Source organism: Ascaphus truei, chromosome 13, assembly GCF_040206685.1.
Source record: "Ascaphus truei isolate aAscTru1 chromosome 13, aAscTru1.hap1, whole genome shotgun sequence".
Classification (NCBI taxonomy): Eukaryota; Metazoa; Chordata; class Amphibia; order Anura; family Ascaphidae; genus Ascaphus; species Ascaphus truei.
In genome coordinates, this window is record NC_134495.1 from 46,242,365 (window position 1) to 46,265,137 (window position 22,773).

The 22,773-nt window shown below is 44.3% G+C and overlaps 1 protein-coding gene across 3 annotated transcripts in view; it reads right to left on the bottom strand.

The window, feature by feature from the left end:
- Nucleotides 1–9,306: 9,306 nt before the first annotated feature.
- Nucleotides 9,307–22,773, bottom strand: part of LOC142465289 (uncharacterized) — a 58,225-nt gene continuing 44,758 nt past the window's right edge. For 2 of the 3 annotated variants that reach the window (XM_075569309.1, XM_075569310.1), the window contains one exon: nucleotides 9,307–12,087. In XM_075569309.1, the coding sequence (XP_075425424.1) occupies nucleotides 10,835–12,087 (1,253 nt within the window). In that variant the 3' untranslated portion in view covers nucleotides 9,307–10,834. The remainder of the gene's footprint in view (nucleotides 12,088–22,773) is intronic. The other variant, XM_075569312.1, reaches the window with a different exon arrangement.

The window sequence follows — 22,773 nt, forward strand, 5'->3', positions numbered from 1 at the left end:
CATGGAGAATGGGGCAGTGACCACTCACCACATGGATGCTAGGTGGTGGACTAATCACAAGACTAGGGCTCATCTGTGTTAGCCAATCGGAACAGGGGGTGTGATGTAGAGGCCAAGACAAGGAGGGCAAGAATTACGAACCAGCCAATAGGAACAGAGCTTACCTCCTCCTGTTTATAAGGTCAGCTCGCTATCTCTTGAGATAAGTGCCTCTCTGTTTGGGTCGACAATGGTCCTGTTAAATCAGACCAATGGCTCCCAGACAAGAGGAGTGCCAATCCCCACTCTTCATTGTCCCAAAACGCCTCTTTGGACCCTCTGTACCTGGATCCCTGTCCGTGCAGACTGAATAAGAGTATTACCAGTTATACACCAACACCAATAGTTCAGCAATAATAAACGGTACAATCATTTTACACATACATACTTGTCTAGATAAGCCACGATAGGATGAATCACATAACGTCAGAACGCCGGTACTCCAAACAGCAAGTCACCAGTACTCTGAGTCTATTCAGATTCCACCCGGTAGCAAAGCACCTCGGTCCTACTGACAACGTGGGATTCCCGCATGGACTAGGGCAAAAAGGGTGATTTTCACCCAAGTTTTCTGGTGTTTTCTGAGGGCAATTGGACCTCCATAAATTCAAGGGGTTTTAGGGCTCACAGAAGAGACACAACAAAACAAAGCAATAACACAGTGTATACAAAGTATCAATCTTAGTCTAAATTCATTAGGAGATTGACACTAATCAGGCAATGAGGTGAAACCCACCCAAGAGTAATTCTCCTATACAGGGGCACACTCTCACCCACTCCTGGTAATTACTGAAACAAACAAGGAGTCAGCCCTACTTCAAAGATCAGCATCTGTCTATACTGTACTATCTTTCAGTGGTTACAGGGGACAATGGGATTCAAGCCACTGCAAGTCACAGGCATCTCTGCAAGCACACTAGCAAATACCCCATGATACAGTATACAACAGAATAACTAAGTACTAAGAACCACATGGGCTAAAACTCAGTAACAATAATAGATTTAATAAAGAGAGGTTGAGTCCACAAAGGGCTAACATACAATTCAGCAGCAATAAGCCTTCAAATAAATGGGAGGGTAGCAAAAGTCCTTACAACTTGCAGTATAAGAGACCTTATGGTCCGTGGGGATGGGAGGCTGGGTGCTGAGGCAGGGAATGAGTCCATATTCCTGCATGTCCAAGAAGAGACAACACAGCAGGTGAATGGCGTCCCAAATGTTGTGTAAAAGCAAAACTGCAAGGAAGAAAATTTGAAAGATTTACTCTCCAATGGTTTCCCATGCGCTTTTTGGACATACAGGGTCTGTCACATACGGCACACATGAGCACATAACCAGTATGTGGGACAAAGGTTAATACACAGCTACTGTATCTAGATGACCAACTTTTCACCCTCCTCAAAGATCTCACAAATTAACATTATCTCCCCTCAATCCATCCCAACATAGAATCTGTCACAAACAGCTTGTGACTTATATTTGCAACGAAGGTTAATACACACGGATAAACAAGCCAACTCACCTTTCGCCTTCACAAGATACACACGGTAAATGCTAAAAAGGTATGCACAACACACACCAATCTGTTGTAGCAAAATGTGTCTGAAAAATGGACTTTATCTTTTTTCTTGCACTCTTGGTAGAGGGTAAAGTGCTACAGCGCTAATGCTAAACAATGAATAGTGTGCTATTACATTAATAATAAATATTACCTAAAATATAGGAAAGGCTGCCTGGACCCAGTGATTAATACAAAACACATACACAAATTGACAGAAAAAAAACGACGCCTTATGAACAACAAAAATCCAAATAGAAAAGAGACCTGGCCAATTAGGAAAAGTCCAGTCCTGTTGATAACAGAGGTCCTTATGTCATCTTGTTTGTAGTCTCATACATGTGCAAGTAAAGACCATCATAATGTATAACTGTAGACACTAGAATATTAGAATTGGTTGGTATATATAAACCTATAAAAAAAAATTGTTGACTGCTGATAGGACAAACAATGACCAAACGAACAAAATTGGTCAGATCTCTTTTCTATTTGGATTTTTGTTGTTCATAAGGCGTGTTTTATTTCTGTCTCTACCAAGAGTGCAACACTTCAACCAGACCCCAAAGCAATACTTATTTAAGTTTTGTTTTAATATAAAAAATACATTGCTTAGATTACAGAAAAACATTATTACACGAACATACAATTACAATGAATGCTGACAGTTTCTTAAAATAACAGGATAAAACAAACAGAAATACCTATACATTACTTTACCATATGTCATAGGTTCTTCCTAGAAAGGTCACTGGAGTAAAACAGAATTTCACACGTTCTGATCCCAAAATAAACCATTGTTGAATCTGATTTTCTATTAAAAAATGCCAACCTTGATGCCCAGACTTTCTGCATTAAAACACACAGAAATCCCACCACTTTCATCAAACAGCCCTCATGACATTTACGATTTGAAAGAAGAACATTTTTTTTCTTGCGATGTTTAAATGTTCACAAGAAAAAATAAAATTAGTGCGCGCGGTCCCAAAAATCTTGCAATGTCCCAAAAGTGTGAATAAAATTATCTCTGCAGCTCCTTACTCTCCCGTGATCAGCGGGGCAAACAACCGAAGGAACAGACACATATAGCAGGGATCAAAAAAGAAAAAAACACACTTAGTATAAGATTAAAAATAATTAATATGTATAATATGCAGGAGATAAAATAACACTTACATAAAAAACAGGATCACAGGGCGCATGCGCGAAGGATCGGAGTATGGAAGCATAAGAGACTAGCTCCGTCCCGCGCTATTAGAAAATAACGAATAAAACTACCCCAAACAAAAAAACGGGTCCTCATATTTATACCCAGAGCTGTATAAACACCCCAGGATGGCTCCGAAGAAGCCGGTGGGGCAAAAAAAGCAAAAGCTTTCCGATGTACGGACTTACTTTGGAGGAGCAGCAGAAAGTGCCCCAACAAGAGAAATGGCGGACACAGATACAGAAATGGAAGGAGATGATGAGGACACGAACAGTCAGTCCCAACTCCCAGTCAGACGTTGCGACTTCGCACGACTGTATACTGACTTAAAAAAGCTTCTACAAGCTGATATTAAAGAGGTCAAGAGAGAGATTACTAAGTTGGGAACCCGAACAGATGAACTGGAAACTAAAGTTGATCTCACTATCAAAGCAGGGAAGAAGACAGAGAAAAAAACAGCAGACCTGCAAAGACAGATTGATGAACTAAAAGAGCGGCAGGAGGACGCGGAGAACCGCGATAGAAGAAAGAACATAAGGATACGCGGAGTCTCGGAGGAGATCTGGGATTGCGAGGCCTTCACTGCACAATGGCTGGAGTCCCTGATGCCAGACAGCACGAAATAAATCCTCACAATGGACCGCTGTCATAGGGCCCTACGCTCCCGACCAACCCAGAATGAGCAACCGAGAGACATCATCCTCCGGTTGCATTATTACACAACGCGGGAAGCAGTGCTATGGCTGACAAGAGCCTTACCGGCGGTGGATTTTGAGTCCAATAAAATGCAAATCTTTCAGTACTTGTCCCCGCTTACCCTTGCGAGACGTCGCTCCCTGTTCCCTGTGACAAAAGTACTCCGGGACAATAATGTGCGATACCGTTGGACCTTCCCGTTCGGGCTTCAAGTCACGAAAAACGGGAGATCCCTCACCCTAAAAGATATCGGGGAAGGTCCAAGTTTCCTTAACACACTGGGTCTGAAAGGCCCCCCGGCTGAAGCGATAGAAGAAGAGACAGCCCTGGAGCCAGAATGGAGTGGTGGGCCGACCACACCAAAGCCCAAGAGAACTAAATGAAAATCACAATAAAGACTCTTGCGGACTCTTAAAACACGTTGTGTTTTGTTGCTAAAGTTGACAGGTTAACGGCCAAATTGCGCCACGTTGTGCTTTGAAACGGAGCTGGCCCACACCTGTATCTCATCCTTAAACCCCAATCTGAGAGCTCGTAGAAACCCTCTGAATTAATATTGAGTCTCCCCGCTGATTCCCGTCAACGTCGCTAATTCCTAGACGAAGAAAACAAGAAACTCACCTTTGGACGATGACCAAGAGGCTGGAGGAAGATGGCGGGCGTAATGGCGCTTCTTGTACTCCACTGTGAGGCGCAGATCCAGGAAGAGGTGAGCGAGTGGGAGCAGAGAGCAGCACGTCTTCCACGATGCAGCAGGAGATCCAAAATGGCCGCCACCGGAAACCGGAAGTCATCACCATGCAGCGCCAGAGACACCGGCGCCATCTTGGAGGTGGCAGACCTATCCGGAGCAGACTCAAGACACAAAGGCCCCGCAGGCGGAAGGAGACAGCTATCAGCCGAGACGGCACTGTCACCATGCAAGCGCCAGAGTCATGGCGGCGCCACAAACACAGATCCACCCAGGACAGCGGGACAAAGGGTCTAAATAAAAAAGGAAGCACACACACCAAAGGGAGACACGGCAGATAGAGACATATAAGGAAGTCCCCAATACAGTATAAGGGCACATTAGGTGGGACACCCCTATCCGAGACCCAAAGAGAGGGAAACATATGAGCTAAGGGGCCAAGGAGAGGCAGGAAAACAGAAATTTGGAGGGAGGCTAATGAGCAATGTAATTGCATTGGCAATCATTGAGACTCTGGGCTGAGTAGCACAAGTTAAAGTTTTGACAGTTCAGGAGACCCTATTAGGGTTACAGTTATAGGAGAGGTTTAACTCAAAAGGTTAATTAAGATTAGGTTGGTTAACTACATAAAATTAAAGGGGGTAGTTAAAGAGAGAGAGCGGGCCGGAGGGGTGGAGGGGGCTTCATATCCTGAGGTCGGCATGTGCTATGGACGAGATCTGGGGAGGGGGGTCTCCCAGGATCCCGTCAAAGTCCTTTGGGGAGGGAGAGTGGGCAATGGTCCTGAGGGTGCGGGGCCACACTCCCTGAAGGCGTTGGGCTCTACTGCAGGACATGGGAGTCCTGAAGCGGAGAACATATTGTTCATACATGTGTATTTACATGATGTTTTTTCTTTTATGTCATTTGTGTGTCTGTCCTCGTGTGTCTTGCCCCTCCTCCTCCCACCCGTCCCGCCGGCGACAAAGGTAACCAGCATTGAAGCAGACTCAGCTCAACAGGATCGAGATGGGAGTAAGACCCCACAGCATGGGCCCAGCTCGGCCACAGCAGCTACCACACAGGAACCATTCGAAGATGACCCCAAGGGGTAGAGAGATACGATGCCTCTCCCATAACGTAAAGGGACTGAATAACCCAGCTAAGCGTAAGTTAGCCTTTAAAGACTATAGAAGACACAAAGCAGACATCCTCTTCCTCCAAGAGACTCACTTTTCTAAAACTAGTTACCCCAAATACATAGACAAAGACTTTAACACAATATACCTAGTCTCAGCATCAGTGAAGAAAAGAGGGGTGACCATTGTATTCCATAAAAACTTATTATTCGAGCTAGAAAAAAAGGTGGTAGATGCCGAAGGCAGATTCATCATTTTGATAGGATCCATACAAGGTCAGGCCCTCACACTGGTCTCAATATATGCCCCGTGTGAACAGGCAACAGATTTATTTGCCCTCTTCTTCCGGCGTTTGCAGCGGGAAGCAAAGGGCCAAATAATAATGGCAGGGGACCTGAACAGGACTCTAAACCCAAAGCTAGACAGATGTACAGCCCCTAACCCCCCCAACAAACGAGACATACTAACAATTACCCATGGACTCCGAGACTGTCAGCTAGTGGACATATGGCGGGAGCAACATCCACAGACCAAGGACTATACTTTTTACTCCCACCCTCATAACCGATACAGCCGAATAGATTACTTCCTTGTATCCAACAGACTGGTCCCAGTGGTCTCCCATTCGGGAATACACGATATTTCGTGGTCAGACCACGCACCTATAGAGCTGCGGTGCGAGCTAAATTTTCTAGATAGGCCAGGAAGGAACTGGAGATTAAATGAGCTACAGTTAAAAATCCCTAAATTCGATTTGGAAATTGCAGACAAAATCAGAGAATATTTCAAAGAGAACGAGAGGAGTGTATCTTCACCTGCCACATTGTGGGAGGCCCATAAGGCTACCCTCAGGGGATCTCTTATGTGCCTAGCTGCTAGACGCAAAAGAGAACAAGAGAGTCAGATAAAGGATCTAAAAGGGAAATTGGCGTCCCTGACAGCATCACACAAAAGCTCCAAAAAGGAGGCAATCCTGGAACAAATTCAAGATACTAAAAAGCAATTAAATCTACGACTGACATCTCAAGCGGAAAAAGAAATGAGCTGGACTAAACGTCGATTCTTCGAGAAGGCAAACAAGCCAGACACTCTTCTGGCGAATAGACTTAGAAACAAAAAACCAAATTTTCACATTCAATCTATCCGTACGCAGGGAGGGGAACTTACCTCTAATCCTAAGCGAATCGTAGAAGAATTTAAGAGATACTATGAGTCGCTCTATGATGGGGGTAAAGTTATCCATAATCAGAAAACGAAAGACAATCTACGAGAATTTTTGAAAGAGGCAAATTTGCCCACATTGAGTCGAACAGAAAGAGAGGCACTACAGGAAGACTTCTCTTTAGAAGAGTTGACGGACGTTGTAAAGTCTCTCAAGCCAGCCAAGGCGCCCGGCCCAGACGGCTACTCAAACCTCTACTATAAAAAATACCTAAAACTTCTAGCCCCACACTTATTAAAACTCTTTAATTCGGTATTGCAAGGAGATCCGTTCCCAGCACAGATGCTCCAGGCGTCAATCTCACTGATCTACAAAGCTGGAAAGGACCCGGCAGACTGTAAGAGCTACCGGCCCATCTCTTTAATCAATACAGACATAAAAATTTTCTCTAAACTAATAGCCAATAGAGTGGTATTGTCCTTCCCAGGCTGATACATCCAGATCAGTGGGGTACATTAGCGGTAGGCAAGCGGCAGACAACACCAGACGAATAATTGATGTAATTGATCTGGCCCAAAAGCAAAATATCCCTTCGCTGGTGCTTAGTCTAGACGCCGTGAAAGCTTTTGACCAGATTGACTGGCCCTACCTGAGAGAGACGCTGGGGGCATTTGGCTTCGGAGGAAGTATATTGGGAGCCATTCTGGCACTGTACGAGGGGCCAGCAGCGAGGGTGAGACATCAGGGGTTCCCATCGGAGCTTTTCCAGATTCGCAGTAGCACGAGACAGGGATGCCCGCTGTCCGCCTTGCTGTTTGCCCTCTGTATTGAACCCTTGGCGGCACATGTTAGGAACAGCCCGGATGTCTCGGGCATAGCACTCAAAGAGCAGTCACACAAAGTGGCCCTGTATGCGGATGATGTGATCCTGACATTATCCCAGCCTCTTATCTCTTTACCCAATGTGTTCTCAATCCTGGGGAAATTCAATCAAATTTCGGGTTTCAAAATTAACCAGGCCAAATCAGAAGCTCTCAATCTAAATTTACCCAAATCAACAGAAAAACTAATTGGACTCAATTGTAACTTTAAATGGCAGCCCTCCACGATCAAATATTTAGGGGTAAATCTCACTAAAGACTTCAAAACCTTATATAAGGCAAATTTCCCACAGTTGTTTAAGACTTTAAAAGAGGACCTACGGCGATGGGCAGAATATGGCATCTCGTGGATAGGCAGGATTCAAAGCGCAAAAATGAACCTTCTCCCACGAGTGCTATATCTTTTTCAGACCCTCCCGATTCCCCTGCCAAGAGATGAGATCCTCTCATTACAGTCCGCAATAACGAAATTTATTTGGAACAAAAAAAGCCCCAGAATTAAGAAAGATATCTTGAGGAGGCCGACCTCGAGAGGAGGGCTGGGGGTGCCGTGCTTGCTTGCCTATTACGAAGTAGCTCAATTAACGCAGATTCTGCAGTGGCACACAGACCCGACCCTTAGGAGATGGGTGGCACTGGAGAGGGAGTGCTGCGCTCCGGTAGATTTGAAAAACCTGATATGGCTGCCCAGGAACAGCCATGTACGGATGCAAACACCACTGCAGGCCATGAGAAATTCCCTGAAAGTATGGGAGGCCACCAAATTTAGATGTTCTCTCACATCACAGCATTCATTGATGACCCCCATTTGGGGTAACCCAGATTTCGCTCCAGGCCTAGATAGCGCTCATTTTGCAAATTGGATCCAGGCAGGCTATCTCCGATTATATGATCTGGAGGGCAGGGATGTAATCAAATCCTTTGCTCACGTAAAAGAGGAAAAAAACATTCCGAACTCCGAATTGTTTAGATATTTACAGATCAGGGCTTTCTATAACAAGACCCCTATTCGGCCGCGGAGAACAAATTTTGAGCAGATGTGTGCCAGACAAACGGACACAAGGGGACTAACCTCTCAAATGTACAAGGAAGTAATCTGTCCTGAGGCGACTGACGCTCCCAGACTTAATTATATGAGGCAATGGGAAATAGACTTAGGAGATACCTTAGAGGACGACGAATGGGACAGGATCCTACAGGCAGCAGCGAAGAGCTCTATCTGTACCACGCTAAAGGAGAACGCCTATAAAGTCCTGATGCATTGGTACTATACCCCAACAAAACTCTCTAAATTCGTCAAAGGCTATTCTCCGCTCTGCCCCAAGCAGTGTGGAGAAAGAGCAGACTTGCACCACATGCTGTGGTCCTGCACTAAGGTGGCCCCGATTTGGGGAGAGGTGCAGGAATGGCTGCAGCGGCTAATTGGGCTCGAGGTCCCCCTGGATCCATGGCTTTTCTTGTTAGGCCGGCGGGTCCAGTGGTTCCCGAACGCAACGCATAAATTAATCGCACACTTTGCCACGGCCACCAGATGTGAGATCGCAGCATTGTGGAAGCAATCAGAGATTCCGATTATACCCAAAATTAGAAACAGAATTTGGTTCGTCTGCTGGATGGAACAGTTGACAAGTCTGGTCAACGACACCGGCACAAATTTCCTAAAAGTTTGGTCACCTTGGTTGACACATACAGACATCCCGGGGATAGATGGAACCAACATACTGCAATGATAGCAAGAAAAGGCGCTCTCCGGTAGCGAAATGGATCCTAGACTTTAGGGTAGATGACTTAAAAGTGCATATTTAACTGTATTAAAGCTCAACTTAGAGCGGGAGAGCTAGGCCAGAGTCACTTCTACATCTAGGGTTCCTGAACCAGCTACGGAAGATCAAGCAGAAGAGCAACTAACGCCTGAGTCGTCCCCCACCCCCCGCCCCCCCTTTTTTTTCCAAATCCCATCCTTCCCCTGTTCCTGTGTTCGTCCTGTACGTCATGTCACGTAATGTATGTTGATTGGAGGAGAAAAACGGAAATAAGGTGATTCTTTGTAAGCCAGTGGACTGTGTTACCATATTTGTATTGTCTCACCCAATAAAATGAAAGTTATAAAAAAAAAAACAGGATCACAATAAATCCAACCATCTTTGGGGAAGCTTAGAAGGAGGGGTGTAATCAAGCGTTTAAACTGAAACCAATGGCAAGATCCAAAATGCCTCATCGTCCGGTTAAACCAGTTCTTCCAACTCAGAAGACAACCCTTGCACCTCACGCTTAAACAACCCACAAGAAGGTATATTCACAGCTTCCCGGAGGAACGCAGTAACGCAGTACTCTCTGCTGAGTGTGACGTCACTCTACGTGTTTCGTGTCATATGACACTTCGTCTAAGCTTCCCCAAAGATGGATTTATTGTGATCCTGTTTCTTTATGTAAGTGTTATTTTATCTCATGCATACTATAAATATTAATTACTTTTAATCTTATACTAATAGTGTCTTTTTTGTGCCCTGCTATATGTGATGTTTAAATGTTGTCTGAATATTAAAAAGGTGGCATAACTTTGTGGCCATAATTTTTAGACACGTGAATCATATCAATAGGTTTACACGAGTTTGGTGAATGTAAAAATACAAATTTGAGGGTGTTTGGCCTTATTGCATCCATCTATTTGCAACTGCTATGAATATCTATTTGTTATTCTTCAGGATAGATGTCATCCCATTATATCCTATATTTAATATAGCCCTCAGTCTAAGTGGTAACATTTTTATCACCTCTTTCTGTGATGAACAGGGGATCTTTCAAGAATGTAAGGATTTCTTTGAGGCTGACAGACCAATATCTGGCTATCATCTATGGCCTTTAAAACTATACATTTTTCCGTGGGACATCAGCGATAGCCCCCAGGGTAGGTCCTTTCTCTAGATAAACACAGACAATGGAAGGGTCTTGACCTGTTATAAAAACAATTATTGTATTTTTAACACAATTTGTAACCAACGTTAACCCCTGAAGTACAAGATTGATTCAAATTCTTAATATCCTCTGCCATTTTTATTACAGGGACATTTGGGGCATTTGCCTGCACAGCACAGAAATTTGAAAATATGAGGGAATCCAGACCAGAAGGGGTTAATGATTCCCTAACCAAGGGTGCCTCTTTGCCTGAGATCTGGGAAGCATCAACGACTTAATCTCAGCAGGATCTGTGTAGCAAATGACAGCAGCCAGGTGCAGGTACACTGCAGGAGACCTGTGGTTAATGTGAATATGGGGAAGGTATAGTATACAGTCTACCAAAATCTATACCATATTGCACATACATTTTACTTCTATTTCACTCCAAAATGAAAGTACCTGATGGGCAAAGAGGCTGCTGCTGGTCATAATATTTATTTAAGGGCCTCTTCCATCACATAAGGATCTTAATGTCTTGAACTTTTTGAGAGCAAAAATCCATGACACTTACAGTGACATTTTTAATGCTATATATTTTTTGCTGTTGTGTCTCTGATGTTTAACAAGTTCTGAACTTTGTGTAAAACATTTCCCACATTAGGAGCAATTAGTCTCTTTCTTGTGTGAATTCTCTGATGTTTAACAAGATTTGTACTGTAGAAAAAACATTTCCCACATTCAGAGCAAAAAAATGACTTCTCTCCTGTGTGAATTATCTGATGTCTAACAAGATCTGACATCCGGAAAAAACATTTCCCACATTCAGAGCAAACAAATGGTTTCTCTACTGCGTGAACGCTCTGATGTTTAAGAAGATCTGAGTTCTGGTAAAAACATTTTCCACATGCAGAGCAAACAAATGGTTTCTCTCCTGTGTGAACTCTCTTATGTGTAACAAGAGTTGAGCTGTGAGAAAAACATTTCCCACATTCAGAGCAAGCAAATGGTTTTTGTCCTGTGTGAATCATATGATGTCTAACCAGATCTGACTTATTGGAAAAACCTTTTCCACATTCAGAGCAACCAAATGGCTTCTCACCTGTATGAACTCTCTGATGTCTAACAACATCCGAGTTCTTGGAAAAACATTTCCCACATGTAGAGCAAACAAATGGTCTCTCTCCTGTGTGAACTCTCTGATGTGCAACAAGATTTGCATTCTTGGCAAAATATTTCCCACATTTAGAGCACGAAAATCTTTTCTCTGCTCTGTGAATTCTCTTATGTCTAAGAAGAACTGATTTACAAGAGATGTCTTTACCACATTCAGAGCAAGGAAACAACTTCACTTCCTTGTGAATTGTCTGATGTTTAACAAGAGCTGAGTTGCAAGTAAAACATTTCTGGCATTCAGAGCACTTATGCAGCCTTTCTGTAGTGTGTGTTCTTTGATGAATTGTATAAGCTGATTTTTTATTATAGTTTTTCCCACATTCACTGCACTTATACTTCATTCCTGACAAGTTCTTGTGAATTTTCTGTGCATTAGTGTTTCCTTTGTTGCACTTCTTAATATGAGTAGATACACGTTCATGTTCTTTCGGTGTATAATTGTGGGAGACTGTGGGATTTTCTTCTTCACGTGAGTCTGATTCCTTAGCAATAATTCTCACAGCTTTTCTCTGTCTCTTACTTGGGTTATTTTGCCTCAAGTAATTTGTTCCTTGATCACTTTTAACAACTCCGTTATCTTCATTTACACGATCTGGTGAGCAAAGAGGAGTGTGCCCTCCTGCAGGTGTACTTCTGCTAATGGATTTATCTGTGGGAAATAAATGCACTGTGAGAAAATAAGTTCATTAATAAACAATTTACCATTTCTGGTTGAACATTTCAATTAGTATAAAAGACGTCCTAAATTGCAATTGGAAGCTAAATTAATACTGTGGCAAAATTGAAAGCAACTCGGGGGTTAATTTACTTTTGTAAAGCTAGATTTTGAAAATCTAATTGAAATAGGGTTTGATAACTGAAATGTTACAGTCCTTCCTGGAACACAATGGGTTAAGTTAGTGGAGCTAACAAATAAATAAATCACACATGTATAACACATGTACAGTATAACTGACCCTCAGAAATGTCACCCGGGAGCCCCACACCAAATACCAGGGACCAGAGTACAGTAAAGGGCAAACAGAATGGATTTCCTGACTTGTGATGGGGATCAGACAAGAAGCTATACTGCGAGAGAACCCCTGATAATTTATGAGTGTTGTACATGTCACTGGAGTTAAATCTTTCAGAAACCTAATGGGAAATAATATGTATATTGTTTTGTATGTTTAACATGATATAAATGGGTAAGAGTATTTCAATCTCTCATTTTTCATATTATTCCCTTACATGTAACATAGTTGTAAAGGCTACCAGTGTCTGGTATGTGGAATGACTACAGGAGTCATACTGTGACAAAAAAAACCCAATGAAATACACACACACACACACACACACACACACACACACACACACACACACACACACACACACACACACACACACACACTTGAAAATGGGGTCATTTAGTTTAGCCCTTTGGCCAAAGCAAAATTGTATATTTTTGTCATATTGGAAGTAGCTCTGGGCTCCCTTTGTGTTTTGTTTTTTTGTAGTGTACAGTGCCACGCTCAGTAGCACTCCTTTTGACACATATACATATATATATATATATATATATATATATAACACACACAAAAGACAGAAACCGCAATCAACACTGATAAATAAATGCAATCTGTGAGCCAATAGAAATATCCCTGTAGAAAATACCCAGGTTTGGTGGTACTATGGATAAAATAATATAAACACACACAGAAAAAGAAACCCAATAAGAAGCACTCAGATATTGCAAAGAATAAAGCAGATATGTAATAAAGATCATCAAAAAAATATTTTAATTAAACACATCTACAAAAAACTCACATACACTTAAAAAACCATGAAAACCAACACACAAACCTGTCCTACACCTCCTATAATAAAAACGGACTGAAAATAAGAATACACAATACAGATCAGTAAAGATCAAGCACAGAAAAGCTAGGAGTACTTTGGGGACTGAGTTCCTAATTATCTCAAGACCATCTGGTCATGTAAACATGTAACTAATAGCAAGAAGCCTGATTAATGATCTAATATGTCACACAGGAAATACCTCGGCATATACAATTAATGAGATATGGTACTCTGACATCGCATCGTTTTTAACGCAGCACTGCATGGAGCATAGTTAAATATACTGCAGGACAACACATAGTGGTACATTTTGGGGTTTATATGCGCTTACTGGGTATCTGTGTGTTTGTTGACTTTGTCCAGCTGGTCAGCTGTTTTGGAGGTTAGTGGCCCCTCCTCTCCAGGTTTTAAGCTCACCCCCCCCCCACTTTCCATACAGTATGTACATGTCTTTTCATGCAGTTGGTTGTGACAGATTCAATGCAGATCATTCTTCCTGTAATTATACAGGCAAATAAGAATTTTAATCAGTTAGTGTTAGGAGCTGCGATTTTCAAGAGAGATATATAAATAGGTATTTCAATGTGTATTTTTGTCATATTGGAAGAAGCTCTGGGCTCCCTTTGTGTTTTGTTTTATGTAGTATTCAGCAGGGGTTTAGCACACCCTGGGGAGCCGTGGGAGGATCAAAAGGATGAGGAGCAGGGATAAAGCATCTCAGTTGTTAGGGAGCTGGGCAGTTTCTTCCATTCTGATTGGCTACTGCTTGGTAATGCAGTCATTCAGGAGGTGGCATCAGATTCTCTTGCATTCAGACTGAATTGCACATCTGAATAGAGCCAAAGACAGCCCCCTAAAAAAGTCTCTTCAATGCTCCTTCCACTAAGCCAGCATGGATGGGGTTAACATCATGAAGAACTGTAACGCGTAGCTCACCACAAATGAAGTGCGACCGCGGTTCTGAGGTAGGGAATTGGTTAACGCCGACCCACAGCCACGTGGGTGCGCCTAGGATGTAGAGTAGTCGTTCAAGCCGGGTCAGGGTTATAGATTGGAGAATAGTTAAAGTACTTGCCAGGTTCAGGAGCGGAGAGTAGCTGATTGTCAGGGTACATAGCCAGGTTCAGGATAGGAGAATATAGGATCATTGGAGTACTTAGCCAAGGTCAGGACTGGAGACAGGAGAATGGTCATACAAGCTGGATCAGGATTGGAGAGAAGCGGAGTCCAAGGTACTAGCAGGATTCAGGCAACAAGAGGTTAACAGGCAGACAAGGTTTCAGGAACAAGAATGCAGCAAGGCACTGCGTCACACTTCACTATGCTCAGCAAGGAATGAGAGCAGACTGAAGGTATATAAAGGTGGAGCCTCCTATAGCCAGTAAGGGAAGTAAGCACCGATAGGCTGCTGGTGCACACAGGTGTGCCTTATGATGCAGCCTAATCGGGGATGGGAGCGGAACTCTACGGGGGCGGAGCCTGGAGGGCGCGTCACTCCCACGCCGGTCCTGTCCATCACCAGAGCGGAGGCTGGGCTTCTACCGTGCGTCAGCAGGGAGGCTGGCCGAACGCACCCGTCGTGTGTCAGAGCGGGAGGCGGTGTCCAAATCCACGGACGGGGGATCAGGACGTGCGAGGTCAGGGCGCGCGTACTGGGACCACGATACCGCGCATTCTGAGTGTCCGTCACGGAAGGCTTGTTGGGGTTGAGGAGACAGTCTGCGACCGCCAGGATGGCGAATCCTTACAAGAACAGAGACTTAACTTCAAAGACCTGGAGTGTGTTCACACCCTGCATGTTTGCTGTAGGGGTATGTGTGCTGTGCAGCTAACGTCACTCACGCCAAAATGCGCAGCCAAAGGGTGTCAGGTATTTGCTGCTGTTACAGCTGCGCTCTGTTATTCATCTTGCATAAAATATTTCAGAAGCATATTGAAGCATTTCCATCCTCGCACATTACCTGCTGTCACAGATCTACCTCAGCATAATCCCACGTACTTATTTTCCAATGTCAACTCTTTCAATAAACAAGCAGCAATTACACCCACACCAACCATCTTACCCGCTGTACCATATGATTCAATTTACCCTTCCTCATAGATTGTGAGCTTCATGGAGCAGGGCGCTCCTACCTACTGTAGCAATGCATGTTTATGTCTGTTATTTTATTGTTTTTGTCCTCCCACCCTATTGTACAGTGCTACGGAATGTGTTGGGACTTTATAAATAAATTATAACAATAATAATGTGTCTGGGGAGGCCAAAAAGAGGAAGAAGCAGCATGAAAAGGAGAAAAGTGTGAGCAGAGGAAGGAGAGGATTGTGTATATATCCTGGGTGTATCTGTACTTGTGTGTGTGTGTGTGTGTGTGTGTGTGTGTGTGTGTGTGTATCTAGTCTGCTATGGTGTGTGTGTGTGTATGTCCTGTGTGTATCTGTTCTCTTGTGGGGTCTCTCTGTCGGTCCTTTGTGTATCTGTTTTCCTGAAAATAAATAAATGTTCTTTAGATTTACAGTACCTGGAACAAAGTGTCCTTCATTTTCAAACCCTTTCCACGTCTGCACTTTACCTTTCTCGCCTACTGATGAATCAAGACTTACACTCCAAGTGACCGCGAGGTCTAAATCCCTGGCAATTATTTATGTTTGCGTGTTGGATGCGGTAACCGTGACTGAGCTGCGAGTGCGCCACGACTGGAGAAAAAGTTGAGTTTTAGAGTTGGTCGTAGTACTCTGCAGTAATGATAGGCGGCGCTAGTGTGATATTTAGGGTGACCAGATTTTGAAAATGAAAAACCGGGACTCATAAAAATGATTAATACAACAAATTACATTATTAAAAAAATGAATATTATGATATTTATCTAATAGTGTCACCATTTATGCTGTATTATTCATTCTACCTATTCCCATTCTCTCTCTACCTTCTCCCCCATCCCTCTATCCCTCCCCTCCCCATTTTCTCTCACCCTCCCCACCCCATTTTCTCTCACCACCACCAGTCTCTCTCTCTTCCCTCACCACCAGTTTCACTCCCTTCCTCCTGTCCCCATTCTCTCCATTCCCTCCCCTCATTCTCTCCCCATCCCCCCATTCTGTACTGAGACACTGACCCTGCACTGAGACACTGACACACTGACCCTGCACTGAGACACTGACCCTGCACTGACACACTGATCCTGCACCGAGACACTGAGACACTGACCCTGTACTGAGACACTGACCTTGTACTAAGACACTGACCCTGTACTGAGACACTGACACACTGACCCTGCACTGAGACACTGACACACTGACCCTGCACTGAGACACTGACCCTGCACTGACACACTGACCCTGCACCGAGACACTGACACACTGACCCTGCACTGAGACACTGACCCTGTACTGAGACAATGACCCACTGACCCTGTACTGAGACACTGACCTTGTACTGAGACACTGACACACTGACCCTGTACTGAGACACTGACCCACTGACCCTGCACTGAGACACTGACTCTGTACTGAGACACTGACACACTGACCCTGTACTGATACACTGACACACTGACCCTGTACTGAGACACTGACCCTGCACTGAGACACTGACACACTGACCCTATACTGAGACACTGACACACTGACCCTGTACTGAGACACTGACACACTGACCCTGTACTGAGACACTGACACACTGACACACTGAGACACTGAGACACTGACACTGCACTGACACTGACACACAGACCCTGTACTGAGACACTGACACACAGACCCTGTACTGAGACACTGACACACTGACCCTGTACTGAGACACTGACACACTGACACACTGACCCTGTACTGAGACACTGACACACTGACCCTGTACTGAGACACTGACACACTGAGACACTGACACTGCACTGACACTGCACAGACACTGACCCTATACTGAGACACTGACCCTGTACTGAGACACTGACACCAGCTCTGAGTAGCAGCTGCAGGGGGGGTGGGGTGTCCTACCTTTCACTGTGGAGCTTGGTTGGGGGGGGAAGCCATGTTGGTTGGGGGAGGGGAAGCCACCTCACTTCCGGTTCACACTGTTGAGGCTCCGCTGTCACTAACCCCGCCCCCACCCTCTGCAGCAGCAGTCAGACGGGCCTCTGCTCTCCTCCTGCGTTCTTGCTCTCTGCTGCCCCCACCTTCTCTGGTCAAAGCCGGGACAGCCACAAAGAACCGGGACATTTTAAAGCAAGTCAAGCAGCCGGGACAGACCTTAAAAAACCGGAACATACCTTAAAAACGGGACTGTCCCGGCTAAATCGGGACATCTGGTCACCCTAGTGATATTGTGTCTTTAATCTAAATGCAATGTAATCCATCCCTTATTCCCATTTATTTCATATTAGATCCCATTTATTTCAATGTAAACAACCACTTATTCCCCTAAAAACTTCACGACTAAAAAGTATTTTTAAAGTATTACATTATTTTATTAAGAGTACAGTAAATGACAGTAAATGACAGTTTAGAGATAAATAACAGACTTTGTGAACTACAATCTTCATTAAACTTGTTCCAAATATACAATCTTCTTCAACACAAACTATTATGAAACGCATATGTATGTCGTTACATTTCTGCATGTGTGTGTTCTATAAAACTTTTATGGAACGTATATGCGTGTTTTTAATTTCTGAATGTGCGTGTTCTATGGAACCTGGTTAAAATGCATATATAGAATTTAATTTCTGTGCATGCAAACTGTATGGAAGAACTGTGTGGAACGCATGAGCAGTGCAGATATTGACAATAAAATGGAATGCATATATTACCTTCATTATTCATTAACGCTGTTGATGTTGATCAGTCTGCCGAAATCGGCAAAAAAGGATGAAAACAAGGATAAAACAATGACTAAAATAATGCAAATACTGTTTGAAATACAACCTTCTTCAACCGCCATCATCATCTTGCTGTCTCTTTTACTTGTTCAAATGTTAAATTATTGTGAGAATGTTACTTAGAGAAGAACATACTGCAGATGCATGAATGTACATTACCTGACAGTACCACTGGATGTGTTTCCTACATGAACACGGTGTTGATGCTCATCTGCCTGCCAAACCTCCAAAACAAGAATTTAAAAAATGACTATAATAAAGTACTTAATTAAAAACATTTTTTTGTAAAACTATTTATTCAATTAAAACGTTTTTAAAAACCCTATATTTATTCAATCCATAGATTCTTCTTCACTTGGATGACTCCAGCCCACACTCCTCTGATGCCATAAAAGTGCACTGATTTGGTGTTTCACTGCCTTGAATTGTGCAGCATGGAAACTGCTTCTTCAGTTATCCTATAATTGCTCTCTTCAAATTGTTTGAGACTAGCCATCTTTCCGCTGGAGCCATCAAAGTCGACTTGTTTGGAGCACTGGGAATATTGCTAAAAAGTCACATAGTGTTGGAAGAGTAGCTGGGCATATAACACCATTGTTTGCAAGATATCTTTCCCAAATTTTTGCTGGTTTTACCATTTGCTGGATGTCACCTTTTGCATTACTACTGATCACCTCCGGTCTTTGTCTCTGTGGTGCCGCAGGTGTGCTTTGGAAAGCAGGCACAGACACGTACAGTAGCAGCCCCTCGTGATCTCTATGCATTTCACACTGCGTGCTTCGTCAGGATCACCAGTACAGTAGCAAGACGTACTGTCTTCGATGCCACAAAAACACCAAGTGTAAATCCCGGTATTTATTTGCAATCTGCGGCTCCCATTTAGCCACCGAGTATAATAGGCGAAGATATTCACTGCACCACCTGCCGGCCACACATACTGAACTTCAATAACATAATTATAATTATTCCAGCTGACTGTAACCGAGCGGCAGACAAGTCTCGGGTCGTCCGAGGAAAACAAAGTGTTCACGCTGTTGTCATCTCGCACCTCTTCACGATCACGGGGAGTGTAAGTCTTGCTACATCTACATCATCCACCCCCATCCAATCACTTTAACCCTTAGATACTCCCCACATTTAAAAATGCATTTCAATTACAACATGGAAAAAACATAAAACATGTTTTTTTTGAGAATTCTTATATATTTTTAACATGTTAAAAATGAAATATGTATTTAAATAGAGGGAGTATCTAAGGGTGAGCGTGGTGGGAAGAGAGGAAGGTGAATGAGAGTGATGGGAGCAGTGCAGGTGAGGAAAGGTGAAGTGCAGACATGGAAAGGGTTTGTAAATGGAGGGATTAACCCTTTTGTGATGGGACGAGGGGTGGGTGAATGAGAGTGATGGGATGAGGGGTGGGTGAATGAGAGTGATGGGATGAGGGGTGGTTGAATGAGAGTGATGGGATGAGGGGTGGATGAATGAGAGTGATGGGACGAGGGGTGGTTGAATGAGAGTGATGGGACGAGGGGTGGATAAATGAGAGTGATGGGACAAGGGGTGGGTGAATGAGAGTGATGGGATGAGGGGTGGGTGAATGAGAGTGAAGGGATGAGGGGTGGGTGAATGAGAGTGATGGGATGAGGGGTGGGTGAATGAGAGTGATGGGACGAGGAGTGGGTGAATGAGAGTGAAGGGATGAGGAGTGTGTGAATGAGAGTGATGGGACGAGGAGTGGGTGAATGAGAGTGAAGGGACGAGGGGTGGTTGAATGAGAGTGATGGGACGAGGGGTGGGTGAATGAGAGTGATGGAAGCAGTGTAGGTGAGGAAAGGTGAAGTGCAGACATGGAAAGGGTTTGTAAATGGAGGGATTAACCCTTTTGTGATGGGACGAGGGGTGGGTGAATGAGAGTGATGGGATGAGGGGTGGGTGAATGAGAGTGAAGGGATGAGGGGTGGATGAATGAGAGTGATGGGATGAGGGGTGGGTGAATGAGAGTGATGGGATGAGGGATGGTTGAATGAGAGTGATGGGATGAGGGATGGTTGAATGAGAGTTATGGGATGAGGGGTGGATGAATGAGAGTTATGGGATGAGGGGTGGATGAATGAGAGTTATGGGATGAGGGGTGGATGAATGAGAGTGATGGGATGAGGGGTGGTTGAATGAGAGTGATGGGATGAGGGATGGGTGAATGAGAGTGATGGGATGAGGGGTGGTTGAATGAGAGTGGTGGATGAATGAGAGTGATGGGATGAGAGGTGGGTGAATGAGAGTGAAGGGATGAGGGGTGGGTGAATGAGAGTGAAGGGATGAGGGGTGGGTGAATGAGAGTGAAGGGATGAGGGGTGGGTGAATGAGAGTGATGGGATGAGGGGTGGGTGAATGAGAGTGATGGGATGAGGGGTGGGTGAATGAGAGTGATGGGATGAGGGATGGGTGAATGAGAGTGATGGGACGAGGGGTGGATAAATGAGAGTGATGGGCCAATGGGTGGGTGAATGAGAGTGAAGGGATGAGGAGTGTGTGAATGAGAGTGATGGGACGAGGAGTGGGTGAATGAGAGTGAAGGGATGAGGGGTGGGTGAATGAGAGTGATGGGACGAGGGGTGGGTGAATGAGAGTGATGGGACGAGGGGTGGGTGAATGAGAGTGATGGGACAAGGGGTGGGTGAATGAGAGTGATGGGATGAGGAGTGGATGAATGAGAGTGATGGAAGCAGTGTAGGTGAGGAAAGGTGAAGTGCAGACATGGAAAGGGTTTGTAAATGGAGGGATTAAACCTTTTGTTACAGGAGGAATTTGCATCCAACTTCTCTGCCTCTTTGGTAGTGAACGGTTAATAAGAGGGGGGGAAAGAAGTAAGGGGCAGAGGAGTTAAGGAATTTGATGGGGGAGGGGCGGCAGCTGAGTTGAACGGAGTATTGAGTCCCAGGGGGGAAAGAAGGGGTGGGAAGATTTCCAGGGAGGAAGGTGGGGAAAGGGGGGTTACGAGTCCAAAAGGCGGAAAAGGGGGGTGGAAGAGTCCTGAGGAGGTGGAAGAAGGGGTTAATGGTCTCAGGGAGCAACAGTCCCAGTCTGGAGGGTAAAAAGGGGGTTACGGAACCCAGGGGAGGAAGAGGTTAAGAAGAGTCCCTAGTGAAAGAGTGGGCGGAGTAAGATAAACAAGGAGGAAGGGGTTTACAATTTCAGAGGAAGGGTGAGTAATAGGGGTTAAGAGTCCCAGGTCAGGGGGAAGAATTTTAAGTATAACGGGGAGGCAGGGGTCAAGAATTCCAGAGGGGGGGTTTAAGAGTCCCAGGGGTGAGGGTGGTGAAGGGGACTCTTAACCCCATTCCTCACATTCCCTCTGGGATTTTTTTCCCTCTTTCTCAGCAAAAAATTGATAACATTTTGAACAAACATTGGCATATTCTGAGACGTTATGCTATCTTGAAAGAGATCCTCCCTCCACAGCTTAGAGTCATCTTCAAGAGAAATACAAACTTGAAGACTATTCTAGCACCTACCATTCTACACAACTCCAAAATCACTAATTATGATGGCTACAGTACCACCCAAATCTCAGGGTTGTTTCAAATGTGGACACAATATTTGCAGCACTTGTAAATTTATAGATCCCGTCAGTAAATCGGTCACTTCACACTCCACTTGTAACACATTTCCTATCAAAAAAATCATCAATTGCTGCACAGATCATGTTGTCTACATTATAGAATGTCTGTGTAAACTCCAATATATTGGAAGAAAAAAGCGGCCATTAAAAATCAGATTTGGGGTAAATAAAAGAAATGTGGAAAAAGGCTACCAGCTCCACTCACTATCTAAATATTTTCTGGAAGCTCACAATAAAAAAAAAAGCTGTGTGTGCTGTGCACGCGCATAGTAAGTGAAACTTCTTTGACTTTTGTCACAGAAATTGTATTTGTATTGGTGATGTTTTAATTAAAAATCAAAATACAATTTCATTGACAAAACTCAAATAAATTTGACTTAGAACATGCGTACACATCCCTTGTATTTGCACTAAGCGTGAATTCCTCGTGTGTGTGTGTGTGTGTGTGCGTGACTGTGTGTGTGTGCGTGTGACTGTGTGTGTGCGTGTGACTGTGTGACTGTGCGTGTGACTGTGTGACTGTGCGTGTGACTGTGTGACTGTGCGTGTAACTGTGCGTGTTACTGTGTGACTGTGTGTGACTGTGCGCGTGACAGTGCGTGTACGCGTGACAGTGCACGGTGCACGCGACTGACTGTGTGCGCGACTGACTGTGTGCGCGACTGACTGTGTGCGCGACTGACTGTGTGTGTGTGCGTGTGACTGTGTGTGTGTGCGTGTGACTGTGCGTGTGTGCGTGACCATGTGACCATGTGCGTGTGTGTGTGACCGTGTGCGTGCGTGTGACCGTGTGACGTATGCGCAGCCCCCCTGCACCTCACACATCCCCCTAACCTATTCACAGTCAGTGTGTGTGTGTGTGTGTGTGTGTGTGTCAGTCAGTGTGTGTGTATGTGTCAGTGTGTGCATGTGTGTCAGTCAGTGTGTGTGTATGTGTGTCAGTCAGTGTGTGTGTGTGTATGTGTGTCAGTCAGTGTGTGTGTCTGTGTGTGTATATATGTATGTATGTGTGTGTGTGTGTCTG